The sequence below is a fragment of the Artemia franciscana genome, chromosome 15 (assembly GCF_032884065.1).
Source record: "Artemia franciscana chromosome 15, ASM3288406v1, whole genome shotgun sequence".
In the NCBI taxonomy this organism is placed as follows: Eukaryota; Metazoa; Arthropoda; class Branchiopoda; order Anostraca; family Artemiidae; genus Artemia; species Artemia franciscana.
Genome location: NC_088877.1, coordinates 27,899,670 through 27,925,122, shown reverse-complemented (window position 1 = coordinate 27,925,122; position 25,453 = coordinate 27,899,670). Strand labels below are relative to the sequence as shown.

General features: G+C 35.0%; 2 protein-coding genes across 4 annotated transcripts in view; both read right to left on the bottom strand.

Moving 5' to 3' along the window:
* The window catches only part of LOC136036279 (MOB kinase activator-like 2), a 115,315-nt gene extending 111,899 nt beyond the window's left edge, over nt 1-3,416 (bottom strand). The window contains exon 1 of the mRNA XM_065718425.1: nt 3,265-3,416. Within this exon, the coding sequence (XP_065574497.1) occupies nt 3,265-3,269 (5 nt within the window). The 5' untranslated portion in view covers nt 3,270-3,416. The remainder of the gene's footprint in view (nt 1-3,264) is intronic.
* An 18,001-nt stretch (nt 3,417-21,417) lies between these two features.
* Nucleotides 21,418-25,453, bottom strand: part of LOC136036278 (double-stranded RNA-binding protein Staufen homolog 2-like) — a 79,935-nt gene continuing 75,899 nt past the window's right edge. For all 3 annotated transcript variants that reach the window (XM_065718420.1, XM_065718421.1, XM_065718422.1), the window contains exon 15: nt 21,418-25,151. In XM_065718420.1, coding sequence (XP_065574492.1) covers nt 25,041-25,151 — 111 coding nt within the window. In that variant the 3' untranslated portion in view covers nt 21,418-25,040. The remainder of the gene's footprint in view (nt 25,152-25,453) is intronic.

Sequence of the window (25,453 nt, the reverse complement as noted above, 5' to 3'; positions counted from 1 at the left end):
GTTACCCTTGTCTGCCTTTGTAATAATAATAGATTCATTCCTTCTTAAATTATTAAGAATCTTTATGTCTTTGATAGAATTATCAGGGATTTCTGGTTTAAAGCAAACTTTGACAGGGTTTTACCTGTAGAAGCTCTTACTAGGTTAACATCTTTGATTAGGATTGGGTTTCTATGTAAAAATGTTTCTATTGAAGAGATAATTTCTTCTATTGGGACTTTATTAGTTCTAAGACAAAATTTTTGACCTTTTTCTAATATGGACTTTTCTTGTAATGTTTAGGTCCTTGATGAAAAATCAATTACACCTGGTCCAAGAGTTGACGAAGGTATTACAGCTTTATTTTCAGATAATTTTGAAAACTTTTTAAGTAAACTTTCTCCAGAAAGGTGAAAGTCATGATTGAAGTTATTTCTTGCTGTTTGTTGAATAAAACAAAATCACTTGCATTCACCTTTTTTTATATAACATTTTCCAGGAAAAGTTTATCTTTCACTAATAAAGCTCTTTTTCTCCTGTTATCTTTAATCAGATGATTTAAAGTCTTGAAATGTAGACCTCATTTGAACTTTTTTCCTTTAAAAGTGCCTAAATGTAGATTGAATTTTATTGAAGGTGGCAAAATCCTTTTCTTTTTACATTGATGAAGAAAATCTTGTTGATTTATAACATTTTTCTGTCTCTTATGGGTGTTTTATGCTTAGACACCTCCTTGGTCACATTATCCCCATATACACAACATAGATAACTTCAAAGACCACACTGCCTTTCCATGACAAAAGCATAATAGTTCAAAACAGGGACGAAACCTTTTAATCAACAGGGAACAGATATAAAATTTTTAACTGGATATTTCAAACAACATATAGGCCTACAGTGTTCATCATCAGCAGTAAAACTAAAAGACATCAATAAAAACAAACAAAATTTTTATTCAATAAACTAGTTACATATAGTTCATTGCTCTTATTTTTTCAATGCAACAGTAGAAGCAAATCTCCTTGACCTTTTTGGTTCTGGTTCATTAGATTTATCTGACATATCAGGTGGACAGAGGTAATAGCTCTTAGGTGAAATGAGATTTACTTTATTTGACCTCAGTAAATTATCATAAATTGAATTCAATCCAAATTCACCTGTATCTCTTTTTATGAAATTATTCTTGAATGATTTTTTTTTAATTTCAATTGTTTCCCTGAAAATTTGCTTTAAACCTTGGTCCCTAGAAATTTAAGAAACATTTTCAAACAAATAAAATGATTTGTATAATTATAAATATGTTCTGACAGAGCTGAATTTGTAGTTTATATACACTCTCTAATGCTAAGCTGATTATCACTGAGTACAAGTACAGAAAGAAACCAATTCTGCCAGACTTAAACAGACCAGGAACTCAAGTATGGTGGGCATAAGAGATAAGCACAAAAATCACAAAAAAAAATGAAATTCTGATTATAAAATGTGCATGATGTTTCATTAATTAGATTATCATGTTGCATTCTATTATTATACACTTTTCAAAATTGGTTCAAGTAATATTATGGTAAATTATGTACTCAATCATGCACAGAGATAAATTGTAGACTGATAAGATCACTGCATTGATGTAACCTAGTGGATAAATTCATTATTAGGAATATATATGGTACCATAAGAAGGGGGGAAGCATTGGTAAGTGAATTGATTTATACATTTGGGAAGAGCACAAAAAAGCAATTGAGTAGTATCTTTGTTAAAGGTTAAGAATTGGGCCTTTTCAGAATGAGACATAAAAAAGGTAAAGGTAAAGAATATGGCATTCAACTTTACAGTCCCTACTGGCAGTGCTGATCTCTGTTTCTTGGACCTTTAGCCAGGAAGTGCAGGGGTTGGGGGGCCAACCATCCTGTGCTTTTGTACACCCTTCCTGTTTAGCTTCCCCAGGTTTCTCTAGGTACCCATTTAGAGCTGGGCCAACTCTGGCTGAGCTTACAGAGTCACACCATGGACCCCCATCCCAAACCAAATAATCAGGTATACAAAGATTTGAACCCTTTCCCTCTTGGACAAAGGATCTTAAATTCAGCATGCCAATCCACTTGGCTAACAGGTCTCAAAATGAGGCATATTAGAAGAAAAAAGACAAAAATTTTTAGAATGCTGATTTTATACTTACTTTCATGGTTTTTTTTTTTTACATTTACTCCCCTTAGTCCCTCTAATGGTGTCATATAGCCCTCCAGCTATGCAGAAAAAAAACAACAACATAATAATTTATGAAAACTGATTCAAAACATATAAAATGGGAAATAAAATTCACTGATACTTGTCACACATTACAAAGTGAGAATTCTATCATTTTTTAGTTAATTTTTTTATATACCCCTGGACTAACTGACACCCTTAGAGGTGGGTGGGAGATAATTCTAGTTTAACTACTTTTTGCTATTTTGGAAGGGGTTAGGTTAGGGAAATAAAATTTCAGGGATTGGTCTACAGATTAAAGTAGGTCTCAACAAGGTATTTTGAAGCACCTACCACCACTCTATCTCCCTCAAGAGAGCCCTGACCTTAGACAACCTTTAAAAATCATTGTGTAAAAAAAGTGAAATCTTGTAAAATAAATCTTCTACTTAAATGAAGTACAACAAAACTGTTTTTAGCTTCAAACTTTTCTCAAACCTAATTTATGAGGTTTCAAATATTCACAAATACATGTCCTAAATTTAGAAATAACCCATTGATAGCCTATGGCCTAAAATTCTACTGAAACAGCAGGAATTGCATTTTCAGAAATAATAGCCTATTAGAGAAAGAGAAACTGATAACTAAAAATTAAGGTAAAATGTTGTTTGGTCAAAGTTTCAATAAGTATAAACCTGTCAAGTAGAAAGATTCCTAAGACTTGAGATCAGAAGAGGCATTGAAGCTTGGTAATACCTTTGCAGAGTATGTTTTTGGCCCTAGATTCATTACTGACAGTTTCATTTTCCTAACCTGACCCCTTTTCCAAGATAGAAAAAAGTAGCTAGACTAGAATTTTATCCTGAATCATAGGCTACAGACTATTTTGTTTAACAAAATAAAATAAGCAAATCAAACTCCTTGATACAGCCTTCAGCTATATCTTGCACATTATGGAGGAGGAGAGTCACACAAAAGTCTACTGGGTGGAAATCTACTAATAGTAGTCCTATATTTCTTTTTTTCTTATCTGACTTCTTCCCAAGACCTTCAATAAACCTTAACCATGACTTAAAAAATTAGTTGGTGTTAAAAACTTACCCCATGAACCAGTCAACAGTATCTCTCAAGTATTCTGGTAGCTTATCCAGTTTGAATATCTATTTTGCTCCACAAGCAAAAAAAATAAATATTTTTGAATTTTTATTATGTATGCTACTAGAGGAAAGTCTAGATTTTGCTTGAATTATGTTACAGTGTGTAAATTAAGAGGAAAAATATCTTATTTGAGCCTCTAATAATTCTAAATATAGCAGAATGATTAAAACAGAATTTTCGGACAGGATAACAAAATTGTTCACAATATATATGTAAACTTCTGAAGATTACATATTGCCATCTAGCTATGTAAGTAATCAGATTAACGACGCTTAATGACTACTACAATCCCTGCGTCGGTCATGTGTTGCTACAGCAAGATTTGATCTCTGGCTCCCGTATTAACAAGCTAGGGTAAAACCCACTGTGCCACCACCAGACTAATTATTATTAATGTTGTTTATAATTAACCCAAACTATACAAAGACATAATAGGTGGGGCAGTGCTGCAACAAGTACTCCAAATTTTTACTTAAGTATTACTTCAAGTACTACTTCAAGTATTTATTCTATATATATATATATATATATATATATATATATATATATATATATATATATATATATATATATATATATACCGGGACCCTTGTGCTGGTATAGTGGAAGCAACTGTGCCTACCAATCTGGGGAATGCAGGTTCAAGTCCCATACTGGGCAAGGGAAATACATTGAAATGCAAAATAATCGTTAATTTGAGCCGTCCTGGCCGAGTGGGTTGGTGCGCTGGATTCGGGATCCCTTGTCTGAGAGGACGCGGGTTTCGAATCCCAGTGTACCCGATTCTTTGGTTTGGGACGGGGGTCAGTGGCTTGACTCTGTAAGCTTAGCCAGAGTCGACCCAGCTCCAAATGGGTACCTGGAGAAATCTGGGGAAGGTAAACAGGAAGGATGTGCGAAAGCACAGGATGGCTGGCCCCCAAACCCCCATTGCACTTCCTGGCTGAAGGGCCAAGAAACGGAGATCAGCACCGCCGGTACGGACTGTAAAGTCTAATGCCGTGTCCTTTACCTTTACCTTTATATATATATATATATAGATATTTCTGATATAAAGCCCATATTACCTTTTTTAAAGCCATCCTGAAGGCTTCTTAGCCCCTTCCCTTGCCTATAAAATGTACCCTGTCATTCCTCTCTTGGAAATCTTAATCAAGAACCAGAGTTTCCGTTTTATCGTTTTTAACCGTTTCCCTTGTTCGGCTGGTACACACCCAATGAAGTCCAAAAAAATAATCTTAACCAATTTTCAAAACAGCGGCTTGACAGGTAAAGCCTATCAAAACAATTAATTGGAGTCAAAAAACGCTTGACTGGATCAGACATATCACATGACAGGATTAACACAGTTCACGTAGAGCTGAACTTCTGGCGATGAGTGTTCGATCAAATTTAGCACGTTTGGTGGAAAAAATATTGAAAATAGAAAAATAAACTTTGGATTGGCTTTAAAACAAATAAAAGGTAATAAAGTAGTTCATTCTCTGATTCAATAAGTAAAAACCTTAGCAACAAAAAAACTCAAATTTAAAAGTAAGGAGCCAAGTGAGTCAGTTGCAGACTTTTTTAATAAGAGAAATCAAAGCTCAATAATCAAAAATCAAAAATCAATTGATGACATGTCTCGCCCTCAGCACCTTTAAAAGGAAACTGACTCAAGTTTTCTAGTTAAATTTCAGACACTCTATGAAAACGTATGGCATTTTTATCCTTTGGCTGGTTTTCACTCAAGCAAGCCGCATACTGTTTAGTCAATTCAGATGGTCGGTAAGACTCCCTACAAACATATATTATAAAATCAGGGGCCTGCATCAAGCCTGCTGATTCAGACGCATTCCATACGGTTGGTCAAACTGCAGAATGAATGAATGAATCAATGAATGAACTTTATTATACGTAAAAGTATTAAAAAAAACAAAGTACGGAGTATTATAAATAAATAAAAACGATAAACAGCAAAAAACAAAATTCAAACTAACAAAAGACAACATGGACTAATTAACCAGTATCAATATGAAAAAAAGGCTGCAGAGGGTCATAAACGTAAATAAAGTAGATAGTCTTTTTACATAAATCATCACTGGAAGACCGAATCCAAGAAGGCATATCTATTAAACCAAATCAAGCAATCATTTTTCTGTTTTGGTGCCATCTAGAAAGCCGGAGGAGGAATTTGCAATATCTGAAATAAGCCACACGTAGAGTATGGAGATTTTTTTTTACGAAAGACATGAGCCATGCCTGATAAAAACAAAAGCACAGGGGCGCAATAAGTGTTATAAATCATGCACAAACCGTTACGGTTGTAACGGCTTTTGTTTGGTGGTATTTTTCCGTAAACGACGCGTAGGTTTTCACGGCTTGATTCACTAGGGAAGAAAAGGTAATGGAATGTGTTGGACCGATACACAGACCAAGCCAACTAACTAAAGAGAACATGGTAGAATTGCAGTCCCAGCAACGAATGGAGCGACCGCATAAGGGCTATTAAAACAAGTAAACTCGCATTTAGACGCATTAACTGACAGTCCAATCTTAGATAGTTCATTGGTTAATATAGTAAAATTGGAAAGCAATCCACAGCGAGTCTGGGCAACAAGAAAAACGTTGTCTGCATATTCAACAGAAGACAAACCAATATTACCGTAAGAATCAGAACTTTTAAGGGGACGCAGGAACGATGCAAGCACACATTTAAATATACTAGAAGACAATACGGCAGAGGTAGCAACCTATCTATTTCTAGCAGCAGTTTTCACACCATGAAGTGGCAAAAACCATGAGACTAAGTCGAAAATCTTCTTAGAAAAAAGGAATAAAACAAGAGCTAGGAGCTCATATGGCACTTGTGACGAGTTCGGAAGAGCCAAGAGCTCATATGGCATGAGCTCTAGCAAAATGATAAGAATCAATAGATTAATTTTAAAAGAAAAATCAGAAGCTTAATGCTGGTCGGCATTTAAAATAAGAGCTCTGAGACACAAGGTCCTTTCAAATATCAAAATTCATTAAGATCCGATCACCCAGTCGTAAGTTAAAAATATCTCATTTTCTACTCTCCCTTCAGCCTCCCTCCCAGATGGTTGAATCGGGGAAATCAACTTTATCAAGTCAATTAGTGCAGGTCCCTGACACACCTACCAATTTTATTGTCCTAGCACGTCCGGAAGTACCGAACTCGCCAAAGCACTGGACCCCCCTAACTACCCTCAAAGAGAGAGGATCCAGTCTGGTTTCGTCAATCACGTATCTACGACATTTGCTTATTCTACGCACCAAGTTTCATCCCCATCTCTCCACTCTAAGCGTTTTCCAAGATTTCCAGTTTCCCCCTCCGACTCTCCCCCAATGTCACCAGAACTGGTCGGGGTTTAAAATGAGAGATCTAAGACATGAGTTCCTTCTTAATATCAAATTCAAAATAACTCACGAACGGTCACCCGCTCTTAACTTAAAAATACCTCAATTTTTGTAATTTTTCCGAATTAACACCCCTCCAAACTCCCCCAAAGAGAGCAAATCCATTTCGGTTACGTCAATCACGTATCTAGGACTTGTGCTTATTCTTCCCACCAAGTTTCATCCTGATCATTCAACTCTAAGCGTTTTCCAGGATTTCCGCCCCCCCCAAATCCCCCCAATGACATTGGATTCGGTCGGGATATGAAATTTCATCCGATGAAAATCAAGATCCAATCACTCCTTCGTAAGTAAAAAATACTTCATTTTTTCCAGTTTTTCAGAATAACCCTCCCCCCAACTCCCCAAAAGAGAGTTAATTCGTTCTGTTTACGTCAATCACGTATCTAGGACTTCTGCTTATTTTTCCCACTAAGTCTCATCCCGATCCCTCCACTCTAAGCATTTTCCAAAATTTTAGGTTTCCCCTTTCAATATCACCTGATCCGGTGGGAATTTAAAGTAAGAGGTCTGAGACATGATATCCTTCTAAATATCAAATTTAATTAAGATTCGATCTAATTTTTCCAAATTAACCGTCCTCACACTCCTCCCCCCAGATGGTCGAATCGGGGAAACAACTATTTCAAATTTATTCTGATCTGGTTCCTGATACGCCTGCCAAATTTCATCGTCCTAGCTTATCTGGAAGTGCCTAAACTAGCAAGACCAGGACTGACAGACCGACTTTTTGGTCTAGCTTTCATTTGGATCCGTTGCTCCATTTGCAAGATATACTAAATTAAACCAAAAGCTTGACTTTTTTCAGCATTTAAAACCCACTCCCCCTCGTTCTATTTGAGCTAGGGGTTTCATCTCAAAACTTGATGCCTGTCACGGTCTTAGGCACCTTTGGTTCAATCTTCACTGAGATCCATCAATCTCTCGCAAGCTACACATAATCAAATGAAAAACCCAACTTTTAATTAAGCTTGGGTCTCCATCCCAGAACTCAATGCATATAATACTCTTAGGCATCTTTATTCAATTTTCATCGAAATTCATCTCCATATGCAAGTTACAGTCAATAAATGAAAAACTCGAATTTGTTTTAACACTTAAAGCCCTATCGCCCTAATTAAGCTCAATTTTAATCCAAATAATTCAATTTCAATATAAATCTGACTCTCCCGCTATACTCGATTGCACAGACGGGCGGACAGACAGACAGATCTCAAAAACCTATCTTGATGGATATTTTCCACTATCCAAATAGATGATGATACCTGGATGATGATATGCCAAAGTTTTCCTTTTTTTGGATCCAATTAGCCAACATGGCTACCTAAGATGCTGCAAAATCCGTCCATCTGTCTGTCTGTCTGTCCGTCCGTCTGTGTAATCACATATAGGGGGAGAAACGCTGGTTGGACTTGGATGAAAAACTTGATGGCCAGATTTGGTGCCAAGGATCATGAGACACATCAAGTTAAAAGATGAAGACCCTAGCTCAAACAAAACAGAGGGGAGAGGGCTTTACCTGCTAAAAACAGTTTTTCGTTTAATCCAGAGTAACTTGCGACTGGAGTGATGGATCTGAATGAAAATTGAACCAAAGACCAAGACCATGACACGTTGAACCAAATTGAACCAAAGACCATGACACATATCAAGTCTTGAGATAAAGAGCCAAACTCAAATTTAACAAGGGGGAGGTTTTAATTACTGAAAAAATTTCGTTTTCTGTTTAATTTTGTATAACTTGCAAATGGAGTAACGGATCCGAATGAAAACTAGATCAAAGATGCCTAAGATCAAGGCTCATATCAAGTTCTGGTATCACAAACCCTATCTCAAATAGGGCGAGGGGGAGAGTGTTTCAGGTCTTAAGAAAGTTGAGTTTTCCTTTAATTTAGTAGGGCCTATAACTTATGAATGGAGCGACAAATCTGTAGCCAGATTCGTCTGAATACCTGAATTTGCTGGAACGAATTTGACAAAATACCACTGCATTGGATCCAGCTAGAATTCCCTAGACGTGTTTATTGCAGACAACATTTAGATGGGCAAAGATTCATAGCTTCAGTAGTTAGTTTTACCAATAATATGGTTCTGAAGATGATGAAATGGACACTAATGTCAGAAGCATAATCCTAAATGGACTACAGTATGCAACATTTAGCACAAAACAAGGGATTTTAGCTCACTGTCGACCAGTGAACTGTAAAATAATTTCAATTTTCTTTGTTGCATAACTTTTAAACAAAAATTAAACCAAGTGTTAATCATACTATAATTTTTTTCGTCAAAAACAAATACCTTATTTCATATCCAAAAATAGGGCATGGAGCTATATCTGAGTTTACTCTAAATCTAAAGGGTGATGTTTTCTTGTACATTGCGAAAGCACAGACATACAAAAGCTATATCTGAGTTTGCTCTAAATCTAAATGTGATGTTTTCTTATACATTGCCAAACAGACACACACAAAATTTTCGTGTCAAAGGTAAAGTATTTGGAAAACAAGTACATTAAAATTATCTTAAGTAATAAGTATTTCGTAATCTTACTTAAGTATTAAGTAATAAGTACACCCTAGAGATTTTACTTAAGTACAAGTACAAGTAATGGAAAATTTTACTTAAGTAGTACTTCAAGTAAAAGTACTTCAAGTAAGTGACAGCACTGAGGTGGGGTAACACGAAGAAAAACACATAAAAATGCAATGCAAATAGAAATAAAAATAACATGGAAACTGGTTACGGAGTAACACATAAAAATGAAAATACTAATATAGAAGAAACTTACACAAAAGAGAAAAAAACATCAAATTAGGGGAAAGGAGAAAAAAGAAACTGACAATTTGCAGAATCAAATAAAGCAGTAATGTAGAGAAATATGAACGCAAGCAGCGATTCTATACTGATGTAACTATTGCTAATATATAATATTGCATTTACTTATATGGTTTCAACTTAAGATTATGACGTCATTTATCTATCCTGTACATGAAAATACAGTTTTCTGTAAAAAAAATATTCTTTTTTAAAAATTATTTTTGTAAATTAGATAAAGAATCAATTTACTTTGAAATGAGCCATTAAACACCTCTCTATGATGTTCCCGTGCCCCTCTAGCTGCGGAAGAAAAACATGTCCTAAATGCAGAATATCGTAGTTCAAGCAACTTTTCATGTCTTTCAAGCCAATGAATTTTTTTAGTTATTCAAGCCACGGAGCTGTGAGTTTCCTACATGAGGGTTTTGAACAAGGCGATTCTAATAGTACACTTTGTGTTTCGATTTGACTCTCTCTGTCGGAGTTATGAGCTAATGTATTTCTTAGTATGATACATTACTGTCTCTTACTAGGTTGCTGGCTACCACTGCAACCCGGATTATTATTTAATTTTTACTCACTCTTTACAATAATAAAAAATGTGGAGCAACAAAAAAGGGAAAAACAAAAATAAACAAACAAAAGGAAAAATAACTTACGTCTGAAAAAACCTATAAAGCAGTGATTCGGAGAAATATGGATACAAGTGGTATTTGAAAGCTTTTTATGTAGTACTTCCAATTTTACTGTAATATCAGGAACAACAAATTTATTATTAAGAACCCTGTTTTTTATCTAAGGAGGAAAAAACAACAGAAATTCACCAAATTTAAAATAGTTAATTCAGATTCTATTTAATTCTTTCTTCTTAAGATGGGAAAAAATTCCAGAAGCAAAAAGAATTAAATGGTCGTAACAAGTTGGGTAGAGCTTGGCCAACGCTAGTTTATTATATTTACCTCTATTGGCAACAATCTTAGCATATCCTAATTCGATTTTCTTATTAATATCGGAGACTGGCAATGACATATAGCATCAAAAGCTTTTGATAGATCTAAAGCACAAAGACAGATACTCTTTCCCTTAGAAGAGTTTTTTAGGAGCAAAAAAGATAATAAATGATGCATACCTTGATAACCTACTCCGAGCTGAAAACCAAACTGGTTTTCTCCTTCAAGCATATCATTAGTCACAAAAGGTAATAGTACATGCTCAAGGACTTTACTAAAAGTGTAAGAGAGAACAATAGTTCGGTGAGAAGAGCAATTCAAAGGATCTTTCCCCCTCTTTAAGACTGAAGAAACAGTACCACACAAAAACCCTTTGGTTAGACTAACAGTCCAAAGACACATCTGGAAAACTAGGTCTATATGGTTAAAATGGGGGTGCAACCTAATAAAAGGTGAAATGTGGATGTACCATGATTATCAACATTATCTAACTTAAGTTTCTTAATTGTTTCAACTGCAGACGAAAGAGAAATGGGAATACAGAGGTGTTGAGATAGGGTTTACTAAAAGTAGCAGAAAGGGAACGAGTATACAAACAATGTGCATGTTAACTAAAATTAGAAAAAAATGGACGAGTAATGGTCATGTCAAGCAGAAAGTAAAATACAATCCCTGCTTGGCGTATCACTTCTAATCAATTCAGAATTAATAACTTTTGACCATTCTCTCTTTGACACAGGAAAATCCATACCACGATAACTAATTGACTTGGCATTTCTTATTATCCAGCTTTAAGCCGGCTTAAGCACTTCTGTATAGACTTGAAAAGATGTGTTGGTTCCCATCTTGTACTGAATATAAGACTATTGCTTTTCCTAAAGCATATTAATTTCATTGATTTAAAGACTATGAAAATTGTAACTTGGAACGTTACAATGTGAAAAACTAACTATTGTATCAACATTTTGACTGACAAATTCAGATCCTTCGATTGAGCTTATTAGGAGTTTCAGAAGGTCATATCGTTGATACAGAATTGTATGAGATTTGTATAGAACTCTACGACTAATATAGAATCTACTTACTCAGGTAGGAAGAATGGAGTACACAGAGAAGGAGTAGAGCTCATGATGAATAATGAAGCTGCTGACTCTTGGTTAGATTGGGAGGGTTTTAATAATAGAATACTAGCTGCTGGTTCTATGACTAGAAAATGCAGAATATAAATCATAGTAGTATATGCCCCTGTAGAACCGACTGACGGAGAAAGTACTGACTCAGAGGAATTTTACTTACAGCTGCATGAACAAATATACAAGGTCCCAGTTACAATCCGTAGGTAATTTCTCTGGAAAACATCTAGCAAATCTTCCTCCGCTTCTCGGAGTGCCCATGCTTCAGAATCAGATTTGACCACTGTCATCATTGTAACTTCCAATATTCTAATCTTGGTTCGCAGACTTATCTTCCTATCTATCCAAACTTTTTCCAACTGTGTAAAATACCCTTAAACATCTTCACTGCTCCCACATCCTTAGCTTATAATTAATGTTAAATTCTGTTTCCACAAAACAAGTTTTTCAAAGTAAAGTACAGAGCTCCATTAAGCTAAAGTGTTTCTGTGAAGGGTTACTGAAAAAATAACCGTAAATTGTCAGTTTAATTTACATATATTGATATTCATTCTTTTGAGTTTTAATCTTATTGTATTTATTAAAGTGAAAAAGTAAAAACATTTAAAATGTGCGTTGTTTTCAGTAAAGTGCAAATTACTTTCTGTTCTTGAGAGAGCATGGGGGTTATCAGCCCTACTCATGCTAATTTTTGCTTGTTTTTAGTCTGAGTCGGCTATGTATTGTAATTTATGTTTGTTTTGAGTTCTATTTATTTATTTACTGTGATTTGTGGTAGTTTTACCCTTGAAAGATTAATTTTTTCTACTTGACTTTTCTTTTGGCTTGATAAAGCTCTTTACTTTTCTTTGAAAAACTTGTTTTGCGGATATGATTTTTAAATTCACTTCTGTTCGTTTTTTATTGACAATCATTTTCATAGACAAAATTTATTATGTCTGCTTGTTTTTTTTTTCCATGAGGATCCATAGTTAGGTTTGCTATACCTTCTCAAGTTCATCTGAAAAACAGAACTTAGCATCATTCCCAAAAGATTCCCAATTACATTATTCTAGGGGGTTAACATACTCAATATCTCTAAAGACATAGTTGTCAGACTGTTCTACTATATTGAAAAAAATGAAAATTTTGAATGAATGTGTTTGGAAAATGAATGGGCTTGGTAGATGTGCTGCTTACCCTCCAAGCTCTTAATTATCTCTTAAAAAGGTTTCGAATTAGCTGTATTAAATGTCACAATAATATATCTGGCTATTATAGAGTGGTGCTGCCTATAATATTGCTTAAATGCCATTTCTAAAACCTGCAGGCATGCAGCTTTGTGCTTCATTGAAACTCCCCCTAAGCACTCCCTAAGGTTTCACTTCAATACCCTTAGTGTCATAAATTAGAATAAGTGTAGTGGTAGTATTAATAGTATACAAATAGTACCTTCTGGCTAGTTCAAAACCTGGCTGACTGGCTGACGTGCCTTCTGGGTGGATATTTGAATAGTGTTTTAGAAACTCGTCAATCTATACTTCACTAAAACTCAACCCATAGCATTTCTCATGTTCTTCTTTTCTGGCAATACTATAATATTGAACCTACAATCCTAATTGCAATTTTCAGAAGACATTAACACCATAAAAGCGATTTGACGAAATCACATTACTGTCACATAACAGCTACTTGTTCTAAGAATTCAATTCAAAAGTTTAAAGCAGGAAAATATTGAATATCGAAATTGGTTTAGTGGAGACTGGCCCAAGAACAGCCAAACCAAATAATCTCAATATTAAACCCTATGGGGACCTCTTGTGGATTACAAAAGCATTTACAGATGACAGTGTATGTTTTTAATATGTCCTATGGTGATTAATATTTTTAATAAAAATATCTGATTGGATCACGTTTTATGATGATTAAATCTGGAATTTTGTTCAATTTTGTCGGAAGACCTACGCCTAATTACGAATACTAGAAAAGCCCTGAACTCACGTTGTATAGTTTTATTATTTGCCTGTTTTTTGGCAGCCTCTTAGACGTGCCATCTTCACCTGTTTGCTGTTAGTATTTTTTCATCTCGTGGAATGAGGAATTCCTACGTCGGCCACAACACCCGGGGTAGGTTCAGCATGCTGGACCAAGGTGTCCGAAAGTAGGCTCTGCTTGCAAAAGTAGTGTAAACAGTATATTTTAAGGTTGCAGCAAGCTCAATGCCCAAAATTTGATTAACTCAGGTGTATTTTAACCCTGTCAGACATACTGGTGAACTGAAAATCTATTTTTCGCTGTAAATTTCATTCAAGATACAATGCTTAAAAGTTATTTGGAATAGAAAAGAAAGAGAGACAGATGGGATCCAGAAGAAAAAACTTCGGTTTTTCGGTCTTAGTTGACCAATGTCGGTCGCATGGGTGTCCCTAGAAACGCTTCAAGACTACTTAAAAAAACTGAGACGCTTTATATCCCTATGCTAAGTCTGGACCTGACGGTGGAACCTATAGTTTTCCTAGTGTTATGTTGAATGGCACGGGTTAACGGTGGGAGTAAGTATGACTCTCTTATGGGGCAAATATCATGCCAACCTAGAGTCCCAGGCATGTTGACCAAGAATTTAAAATTGACATAGGACCGTCAGATTGTCTGGGATGAGATGCAAACAAGGTACACCTGCCTATGGTCTTAGGCAGGTTGACCAAGAATTTAGAATTGACACAGGACCGACCGAGCTTATGAAGTGCCTGCTTTCAACCACGACAGTATAGGAGCTTCCTTTGACAACATGAAGATGGGCCTAGAAAAACAAATGTTCAGGCCACGAAACATTTGGATTGTTGATGAATTGGGTCTGAAAAACATCCAGAAGCCTGGTAATGTCATTGCACAGCGATGCCAGAAGTAAGTATGGAAGGTCACGTCAGCGGAAAGAGGTCAGTTGATCACGATTTGGGAACACAGTCCCTCCTCCACTTATTTGTCCCGGAAAACTGTGACCGAAAATTTTAATCAAGGGAGCTTTACCGAGAACCCATCATGATCGGCTCAGAAAATACTTTTGGTTGGGTGACTGGCTCCAATTTTTCTTCATCTGCAAAATCTTATCAATCATGTCAAAGCCTCCAAATAGTCACGCGTACTTCCAAAAATGGACGAGGTCAGCTAATACACCATTTAATTGCTTTTCTACCTAAAAATAATGGATTTGTACTTTTAATTGCCCCTTTCCAGACTAATCACAAACTAAAGCATCTAGAAACGGATCCCTTGAGGTCTACTACAGCCAGGAAGATGTAAGTTTTATGACTCCCCATAAATGTAACACTATATCAGTATATAACATTGCTGAGCTGCCTGGCAAGGCACGTTTCAAAGGGTTTCATCCCTGGGAAGATAATCAGTCGTTTCAGAGAAATTGAGATCTACCCCACAAACAATCTTCCCTGACAGTATCACCAATGTCTTCCAATGCAACCAATGTCTTCAAAAATTATGAGTTCCTCTCTTCACATGCCTGAGACAGAATGAGTACCACATATAGTGAAGTACTTACCAGGGAAGTTCCTATGCTCAGCCCATGTCCTGGGCGACATTTACATTCCTTCTTTAACATAGACCTCGAAACAGAAACAGCAAAGGTTCTGTCTGTAAATGAAAGGTAAAGGTCATCAGCTGATCCTCTAGAAAAGATCGTCTATGCCAACCCCTTTTAAAAAGGCACAACACGAAAAATCAACATCAAAAAAATATTAAAAAGTCAGAAGTGCTTTTTGATACCTCTGTGAAAAAATACATTACTGTTGGGATAAAGGCTATATCTAACAGGAAAGCCATAGTCCAGGAAATGAAGAAAATCAAAGAAGTGATAAGATTAAAAAGCAAAAGGCATGTGTCTCGTAACAAGAGCTGCTGTTGGAGTGACGATTCTGACGTGGATGAGCCTTTTATACGACAACTCTAGTATGGACGTTAAAGACAAGCCCCCCTACCAGCAACTTCTAATTTGATACTGAGAAAGTTAAAGTATTACGTGGTGTTGTAGGGGGAAAGAAAATATTTCGTGGTGTTTAGTCCGGGGAAGGTGAATGTTATGAGGGTTTAGTTGGTGAATGATCAATGTAGTGATGAACTGTTGATAATATCCGATATGTTCGACAAGAAAGTCGTATTAGAGATGGATGGGTCTTATTATGTTACTTTTACGGCATGTTTTCCGCATAGAGAGCTCCTAGAGGTCACATGAACTACACCTGGTATCTGGAGTCATAAACAAAGACCATATAACAAACAATAACTCTATTTCGGCACTTAAATACGAACTGTCTGACAAATGCACTTGAATAGGCTATGTACTAGGAAAAAGCATAATTTTGCGTTGAATACTAAACCTCAACTAAACGCGTTGAATGCTAAATTTAAACTAAAGCACATTGAATACTATATATCGAATGAAATCGAAATCCTTGTGTCCTCTCGTATATTCTTTTAAGATTTTGTCTTTTCAAAAAAAGTCACAAACTGTGTTTAAGGTAAGAAGTGGTCGGTTCTTAAAAAGCATCCTTTTCTTATCAAACTTTTGGCTCATGTAACGAACACTTCAAGAAAGAACGTTTTTCCATTACTTCGAAATCGGGTAAAAACAATAACAATTTTCGTTTCATGCAGTATGAACCTTCATAGATTGTAGGGAAAATTATAGAGCTTTATGTCACATATCCACCTTACCGCTGTAGAATGATGCCCTCATCATTTAGACTGATCTTCCATTTGTATAAGTTTAATTTATGAAATCAACACCAGAAAAGCAATTATGCCTAAATTTATTTTTTTCAAAAAGTTTGGTTATTATTTATTAATGTTCTGAATATTCTTTATTATATTTGCCTTCGCCGCGGAATGGTTATTGATCTTCATCTACAGTACGATATTCCTTGGTGTTTTATTATGTTTGCTCCTACGCCCAGAATTATGGTTATTAAAGTAATATTCGACGATCATGTGAATGTTACAATTTAACGCGCTAAAACTTACATTCTTACTCCTAACGCTAATATAATGCACTTGCACATAATTACAGGTATATACTGTAAAAACCAAGTTTCAATTGCTTTTTCTTAAGTTATACTTAGTCCCTTAGTGATTTTAGTGTTTTTATCAAAAAGTGATTTTAATTTAAATATCTTTCAATAGATTGAAGGTATTCACAAGTCACACCGTCAAAATCACACCATCAGATTCAGCATACCAGAGAACCCTCCTGTAGAAGTTTCAAGCTTCTCTCTACAAAAATGTGGAATTTTGTATTTTTTGTCAGAACACAGATCACGGATGCGCGTTTTCTTTTTTTTGTACTTAGAATCTTACCCTTAGGTATGCTCGTATCCTATCCTTTTTCAAATTTCTTCTGTCTCAACTCATTTTGAATGTTAGACTGATGAATTTCCACATCTGTGCACAAATTTTATATTCTGAAGGAACAAAGGAATTATTTGGTCCATTACCCAGTAAGAGAACAAACAAACTCTTCATACTTGATGTAACGGGAAATTTTCCGATTTTGTATTTGTTACAAACTTGAGGATCAATACAAGTCTTGCATAACGGTGAAAATCTTTGTGTGCTAGCAGCAGTGAAAATAAATACCTGGCCCACAGGAAGTCTTGTATATTTGAAAATCCAAACAAAGTCCTGTGTAAGCCCTACCAAAAACCTATATTATCAACACAAGTAAACATTGGAGTAACGTCTTAGAGAAGGGCACGAGGGATAACATCTCGAAGAAAATGTTTTGAAAAAAAAATCTCGAAGAAAAAACGCATTAGAACAACGTCTCGAAAAAACGTGTCGAAGAAATAAACGTACCGAAGGAAAGTGTCTTGAAGAAGAAAACACCTCTCGAAAAAAAAGTCTAGAAAAACATCTGGGTAAAAAAATGCCTCGAAGAGACAACGTCTCAAAGAAACAAAAATGTTTCAAGAGAATGTATTGAAAATAACATCTCAAGGAAAAAATCATGAAAAATATCTTGAAGAAAATAATCTTGAAAAAAAGCTTCGCGAAAAAAAAAAATTCGGGGAAACTGTCAAATTTCCAGTAGCTATATATATATATATATATATATATATATATATATATATATATATATATATATATATATATATATATATATATATATATATATATATATATATATATATATATATATATATATATATATATATATATATATATATATATATATATATATATATATACATGTATATGTATATCATGAAAAGAGAAATCATCAATGCAACAGCAAAAACACAAAAAAAAAGAAGAAGAAAAAAAAGAGAGACAAAAGGAGAAAAGGAAGACTGTTTTCCTAAATTAGTGAATATAGACCAGCACTTGAATGAGGCCTTAACCCTACTCATCCAGACAATCACACACGTCAAACAGCATAGCCATACACAATCAACCATAAAGAATAATCCATGGACAGGCAGTCATGTCGTCAATAAGAATAAGTCGTCATTTACCAAACAATAGAAAAAATAATATAGACAAATAATTCAGAGGCAACACCCAACACAAGGGCTCATCAGGAGAATACACTGGCCTATATAGGGTTTCGCCACTTTAAATTCTCTACCCAGAACAGTGTTGTGGCTACCACAGAATATCCATGGCATCCCCGTGTCAGGTATCACCCCCAAAATACATGCCTATGAAAGAAAGAAAGAAAAAAAAAACAACAGCAAATGTAAAACAACCAAGTAAAACCAAAACAAGCTTATCCTGTTAATATATCCCTCTTTTTAGCAACAATAGGTAAACTAAATATTATAAATTTTACCAAATCACAAATATTAACACATTGCAAAAAACCTGAATGAACTAAACAATTATAGAATTCATCTTTACCATGTGGCTAATTTTTTAAAAAATCCGCTCAATTAGAAACACAATTCAAAATAAATGGCGCTACGTCAACATTTCTCGAATCTCCGAAATTAGTTGAAAATTTCTTTAAGTATTTCTAGATAATTCTTTTGATATTTATTTAAAAGTTCGTTATAATGAAAACTAAATTTTTTAAATTGCCAAGTTAATTTATTTGCAGAAAAACCTCTTGATATCAATTTTTGGCTTAAGATTTTACATCTATTTTTAAAATCAATATAATTACTACAAATCCTTGCATAACGAAGTAACTGTGAGAAAAACGCTGAATATGTGATATTTGAGTGTATATTACTTTCAGGGAATGGGAAACTAATCACTTCAAAATCAAAATCATCCGTTTTATTATACATTTTAAAACTTAATTTATTATCATCACAAATATTAATATTTAAATCTAAGAAATGATCTTCATGACCAGCGCCATGACTAGGCTCAAGAATAAGCTCCGATGGATATATATTTTTAGAAATATCAATGAAATCCTTACAATTTAAGACCAAAATATCATCTAAATATCTTTTATTATTTGACAAAGCATGTTTTAAATTAATTGGATTATTCTTATCCATCATATATTTATATTTTAGTTGACTTAAAAACAAGTCAGCTATAAATGGGCTGGCATTCCCCCCCATGGGGAGTCCCACAATTTGCTTGTACAAATCACCCCAAATCGTATATAAGTATTGTATAAAACAAATTCTAATAACTCAAAAATCATATCCAAGCTGTAACATCTCAAGTTAACTGTAGTATTAAAGCAATTTGTCCATATAGCTTTTTTATTATAAGTGTCTATTTTTAAGAACCTTTTACTAGATAAGAGGAAAGATTTCTTGATAATGTTTGGGATTAAATAAAAAACCTAGTTTTTTTGCAAAAAAAAGGAGCAACAAACTGAAAATGAAAAAAAAAATATTTCGTATGGTAGCTTCCCTTAGTCAACCCTCGCTCCACTTAAATCTTAGAGTTCCTTTAAAAATACATTTAATTTAAATTCAACCAATTTGAACAGTTTATTTTCAAAGAACTCATACCAAAAGTTAAGCTTTAGCGTAAAGAGAGAGGGCTGAGGATGAAGCAGCCTACCTCATATACGATATAACTTCTCTTCGTTCTAAGTTTTAAGGTTGCTCCTTATTATCAGGTAAAAAAAACTCTTTTTTATATAGTTTTTGACCGTATCTCAATTTATTACCGGACCCCCTCGCGCCACATACAAAATTTCCCAATAAGCTCTTTCGGTACAGTCTTCCTTCCCCTCTACAGAAAATCTCTCTCCAAAAATTCCGCATATTTCCCAAAAATAGATGCTATATGTGACCAATGGGCAAATTATGTAACTCAAAGCCATTTCCAAGGGAGTATGGAGGTTTCGTGCCATCTCCAAAAGTAGTTATTATCCATTTCTTCTGAATCAAATGGCAATCTCAAAATTTCAATTCGATATCTATGCGAAAAGAAGAGAGGTAACAGGGGGCTAGTTGTCATCCAACCTTTTTAGCCAATTAAAAAGGAATACTAGTCTTGATTTCGGTACAAATGAGCCTAATCCTATTGACTCATTCTAGGACCATTAGTTCAGCATGATGACACTTGAGAAAAAAAATAGACAGGAGCTTAAAATTTCTACAACGAGGTTCTCTTATATGATGAATCTGAGCGTGATTTTAATTAAGATCACTTAACTTTTTGGGGACGTCCAACCCCCTTTTCCTAAAATATGGTAAATTTTCTCAGGCGTATAAATTTGTATAGGTAACACGAATCTTAATGAATTTTATATATTTAGAATCAGCATAAAAAGCAAATTCTTTTTATATATCTTCTGTTATCAATACTCCGTTTTTATAGTTTCGGTTACTATTGAGCTGAGTCGCTCCTTACTTATAGTTTGCTACCACGACCCGTTTGATTATGCTTTCGAGGGACTTGGGATGGCTATATCTTTTCCCAGAACGTGGAAAAAGAATGAGGAAACATTAGGAAAAACTTAACGAGTACATTTAAGTTTAATAGAATACAACTATGCATGTAATTAGTACCCTTTCTGGAAAATTCATTGGTTTATGATTTCCTATATAGTTTTACTCAACACATTTTTTCTGGTGTTTTGACGGGTTTTCTCCTAGGTGATGTTATTCTAGGACTTTTACTTACCCTTGTACACGTAGAGGTAACAGATGCTCGTTGAGTCTGGTGATCACCAAATAAATCAAGACAAGAAGTAAACGAATTCCTTTTTTGAAAAAAAAATATTAGCTATTTTCTCATATCTCTATTTTTCTTTGCGTTTTGAGAATTATGGTCAAAGTTACAGAGAGCGACAATTTTGAGGCATTTCAGAGAAATTTTCTTAAAATAAGTGAAATCTAACTTATTTATAAGAAAGGGTGTTTTTTGATCGAACTGAGTTAAATTTTTTTAAGCCGCTCTTCAGACCGATTTTGGGAGTATTATACGTGCCTTCCCCCCTAGGTGCAGCTATTACCTAACAAGTACATCAGAAAAAGATGGCTAAGTTTCCAGGCATGACCGTGTGAGACCAACCCAGTTTGTACTTAGCAGGAAAGGAAAGTTGCCCAAGCTCTTTCTGAGGGATTTTGAATGAAAAACCTGTAGTGCTGTCTGTACTATACCCCCACAGTGATGAACGTTCTAAAAGAATTTATTTGTTCAATTTTGGTGCATTTGGAAGGTGCTGCTTCCCTTGCTGCAACTGACGATTCAACTTCTTACTTCTGACCCGTTTCTCCAGAATCCACACACGATTATGTCCCTATGCAGTTACGATATCTTGTTCAACGACAATCTTTACTAACGACAAACTATTTAAAGGAGAAAAATTCAAAGAGATAGAATGTTAGTTTTATTGGCTTGACTGTAAACAAGAGATACAAAGAAACTACCATGACTCTCAAAATTAAGAAATACCAAGAATCCTTTAATTCAAGCATAAACACAACAAAACAGGGTTCCTGGGACCTCTCTGCGGCAAAATATTCAAATAAAGAATCACGGCCCTTAAAAAATTCCTTTGCTGGCACTAAGCCAAAGTGAGAACAGTAACATAAAATATTTATTTATACACAAATCCCCAGTCGGTCTCCAAGAACTGCTTCATTAATATTAAAAACACTATTTCATTACCAACGTTTGATATACTAACAGTCTTTAGTTCATCCTCAATTTTTCCTTTCGTTTTAATTCACTGGTCAATTGCTGAAAGTAATAATCCAAGATTTGATTTGTTGTATTTGATATTTGTTGTTTTTCTTATAAAAAAAATATTGTCATCGCTTTTCCCTTGGCAAAATCTTAAAATGAATCATGTTTCAAGGACCCTCTGTACAATATACACCATGTGTTTTATGTTTTCAAATAGTACCCATATGTTAATTGTAGTTATTTCGGTGAACCTCCGGGGATCTCAGCCCTCCCATTTCGAAACCGAATTTTTCGCGATTTTTCAGAAGCACATTATCAACGGTTGGCACCCGACTGGATCAATTTGTCCGTGAAACGAATAGAAGCTCCATTAGCTACTTAACCTAATCTCAAAGACATAAGGCGTAAGTAATTTCCTCTCCAATCTAGTGTCTTTCTAAAAAAAAAAAAGGTCCAAACAAAACTTGTTCGAACTACCGATGATATACCTTAAAGGTCATTTATCTTATGACTGCCTTTTTAAGGGAACATTTTGAAGTGTTCCCAAAAGAAAAAAGAAAAGCAGAATATAGAAGGCAAAAGAAAGATTAGAGTTATTTGATACTGGAGTAGAAATGGCATCAAAAGTGGCAGTTGACCCCACATTTTCAGCTGTAAAGTCAAATCAAACGTGCTTCCATATTTGGCGTGCTGAGGACGTGGTTCTTGTGCCAATTCCTAAAGAAGAGTACGGGAAATTTTTCAAGGGAGATTCCTACCTTCTATATAGTGCATCTGAAAGAGGTCAATAGGCGGGTCCCGATGGTGCCGTCAAAGAGGTTGAACAGTTTGTTCATTTTTGGCTTGGCTCAGAAATATCCCAGGATAAGGCCGCTGTTGCCGCCATCAAAACTTTGGAGTTAGATGACTTATTGGGTGGATTACCGGTGCAGATGAGGGAAACTGAGGGCAATTAATCAGACCGGTTCATAGGCTATTTGAGGGAGTCTTTGAGTGGTACTGTCCCCCCTGGAGCGCGCTTTGACCCAGTTGGGCAAATGAATCCAGACGAAGTGGCTCCACGGTTCAAAATGCCCAGTCGTAGCGAGCAGCCTCGTGGAATAGGAATGCCAGATCCAGATCATATGAGAATGCCAGGTTTTGGCGATGGACATGACTTTATCTAAACTTTTATTTGAAACAGATTCATTTTAAGTGCCTTACTTTATTGGTGGTTCTATATCTAAGATGACTGTAAATTTTAATATGATTGAAAATACACGTATACGAATAATATGACTACACTTTTGTACTTGCTCCTAATGGTGATGCGATGGGGGAACAGGCTAATAACATGTGGTTGTCATACCCTCTAGGGTTAATGAAATAAATGCGTCGTTTCTTTTAAAGACCCTCTACACTAGCGGTAATTTGCCGATAACAGATTGAAATAAATAATTTCTTAGATGACCTCCAATTTAAAACAAAATTGAAACGAGAGAAAAAACAGGTATGAGTTCCTTAAACAGCAACAGTGGAAACTACTTTAAAAATGTGGAATTTTTCATCTTTTTCACTGTTGCGCTTTATTTTCTTGACACTTGTACTTCCGTAGATGATAGTGGTTGGAAAAGTCTGCAATCTACGATTAGAAAGTCTTTAATCTACGATTGGAAAGTCTGCAATCTACGATTGGAACAGTCTTCAATCTACAATGGGTCTTGGCATAGTTAGCAAATCGAAAACTAAATTTTAACATGACGGGACGTGTTTGAAAAGCATCTCGTTTTGGGTCTACTGAAGAAGCACGCGGCTGGCGCAATCAAATAGGAGAAAAATGCCATCTTCCGATTCAATAGTGTAAGAATAAAAAAATATCCAAATCAGCAAAGAAAGTATTACAAAAAAATTACTAACTGTGCAACGAAAGAGATTTGAAAATTCAAATTGACCCATTTGATTTTGCCATCCAGTTTACACGCCAGTAATTTTCAAAAAAAAAGCTTTCACTGTAATTTTGATTACGTCTGTTACATTGCCAAGTTTTATTACGGTAAATACATTTCAATACACTTTCTATATTAGTAACAAATGGGCAGGGCCTTTAGTTTTGCATTCAAAATATAAATATTATTGGCCAAATTACTAAGAATCTAAATCAATTGCAATGATATGACGAAGGGCCATTAAATGCTTCTAACCATTTATAAAATAGACCCCAAATTGGACCGTCAGGATAATCGATGGGAAGAGGTGCAATCGAGAAGGGGCATAGTTATCGATAATTTTGAGTACCAAAAAGCCAAATGCATGGGCAAGGAGGTAAAAATCCTGAAACGCTATAACACGGCAATTCAGCACAAAAAGAACACAAAGCTATTTAGTTTCAAGATATACTACATTGATCTTACTTTTTTTTGGTTGGGTTTTAAAAGCAATATATTCTTCTTTTTTAATGATAATAACCATTCTTTAAATGTTTCTATAGGCTTTTCAGCTTCGGTAACATATCCCTTTTTGCAATTAACTAAATTTCAGCGTTGATTTTTGGCAAGGTTCAAACTCTCATTCGAAAATACGTTTGCTCTTTACAACTTCAAACCACTTGCAATCCCAAGAATGACTCAACCTTTATTGGAAACTAAAATACTGATTTCTTTATGGGTCTTCAATAAAAACGACTTAAGCTTATTACGAAAACGATGGCTGGTCTTATGACTTAAGAACTTTTTTAACACTATTTCAATTCTGCCTACGATCATGCTGCGTTTCGAACATTACACTGATATATTTCAGCCCAAGCAGGAATAGTAAGAAGTAACTTCGTCCATGTATAAATATTTATTTTAAATTTTACTTCGCTTTTTCTTTGCTTGCTTTTCCTCATAAATAAATTGCGCTTACCTCACAAATTTAATACGCTTCCCACATTCCGGTTTTCCAAAAAAAACATAAAATGCGGGCGATTGTAAACTAAAGCAGATTCAAGGGTAATTTCACTGACGCGTGTTAAACTTATGTTAATTTTGATTTGCAGTGATTTAATTTCTACATGACTTACCATCTACGTGCCTCATCTGAGCGAGCGCCCAAGATGAGACATAAATTGATTCTTATCTCCAGGATTTAAAATATACCATAAGTGATCAAATCAATAATGACACAAAGAAAAGGTGAAGCTCAAAAGTTAAACAGACAAGTTGCACTTGTTCCATACAGAAAAATAAACGTTAATGTCCTCACAATGTACATACATCTACACAAATTAATACATCAAGTGCCAATAAAGAAATGCAAGGAAGGCTACAAAATATTTTATGCTTTAAGGAACAATCCCATTGTTGCCAACACTGTCAGGTTTTCCCGACGGAGACACCGTGGCAATGATATCCAATCCAGATTCTGCCAAGAGGTTAAGTAGTCTTTCGGCAGCCTAAAAGGAAACATATTTTTTTTCATAAGAAATTGTATGGAGTTGTTAGAAAAGTTTGATTGCTTGAGTCTATATTTTAAATTGTTGTTATATGCATAAAGAATTGACACAGTCGACACTCGATAATTCGAAGCCTTATATATCTCGAATTACTTTTAATCCTTTTGGAAAACTGTATAAGTTGAAGAAAAAACCATGCATGACACGAAATAATACTGCGGGCGTATTTTACCTCTGTAAGTCGAAGCGATCCGAAAATTAAGACAAGATAAGATTTATTTATCACGAAACACACATACAAT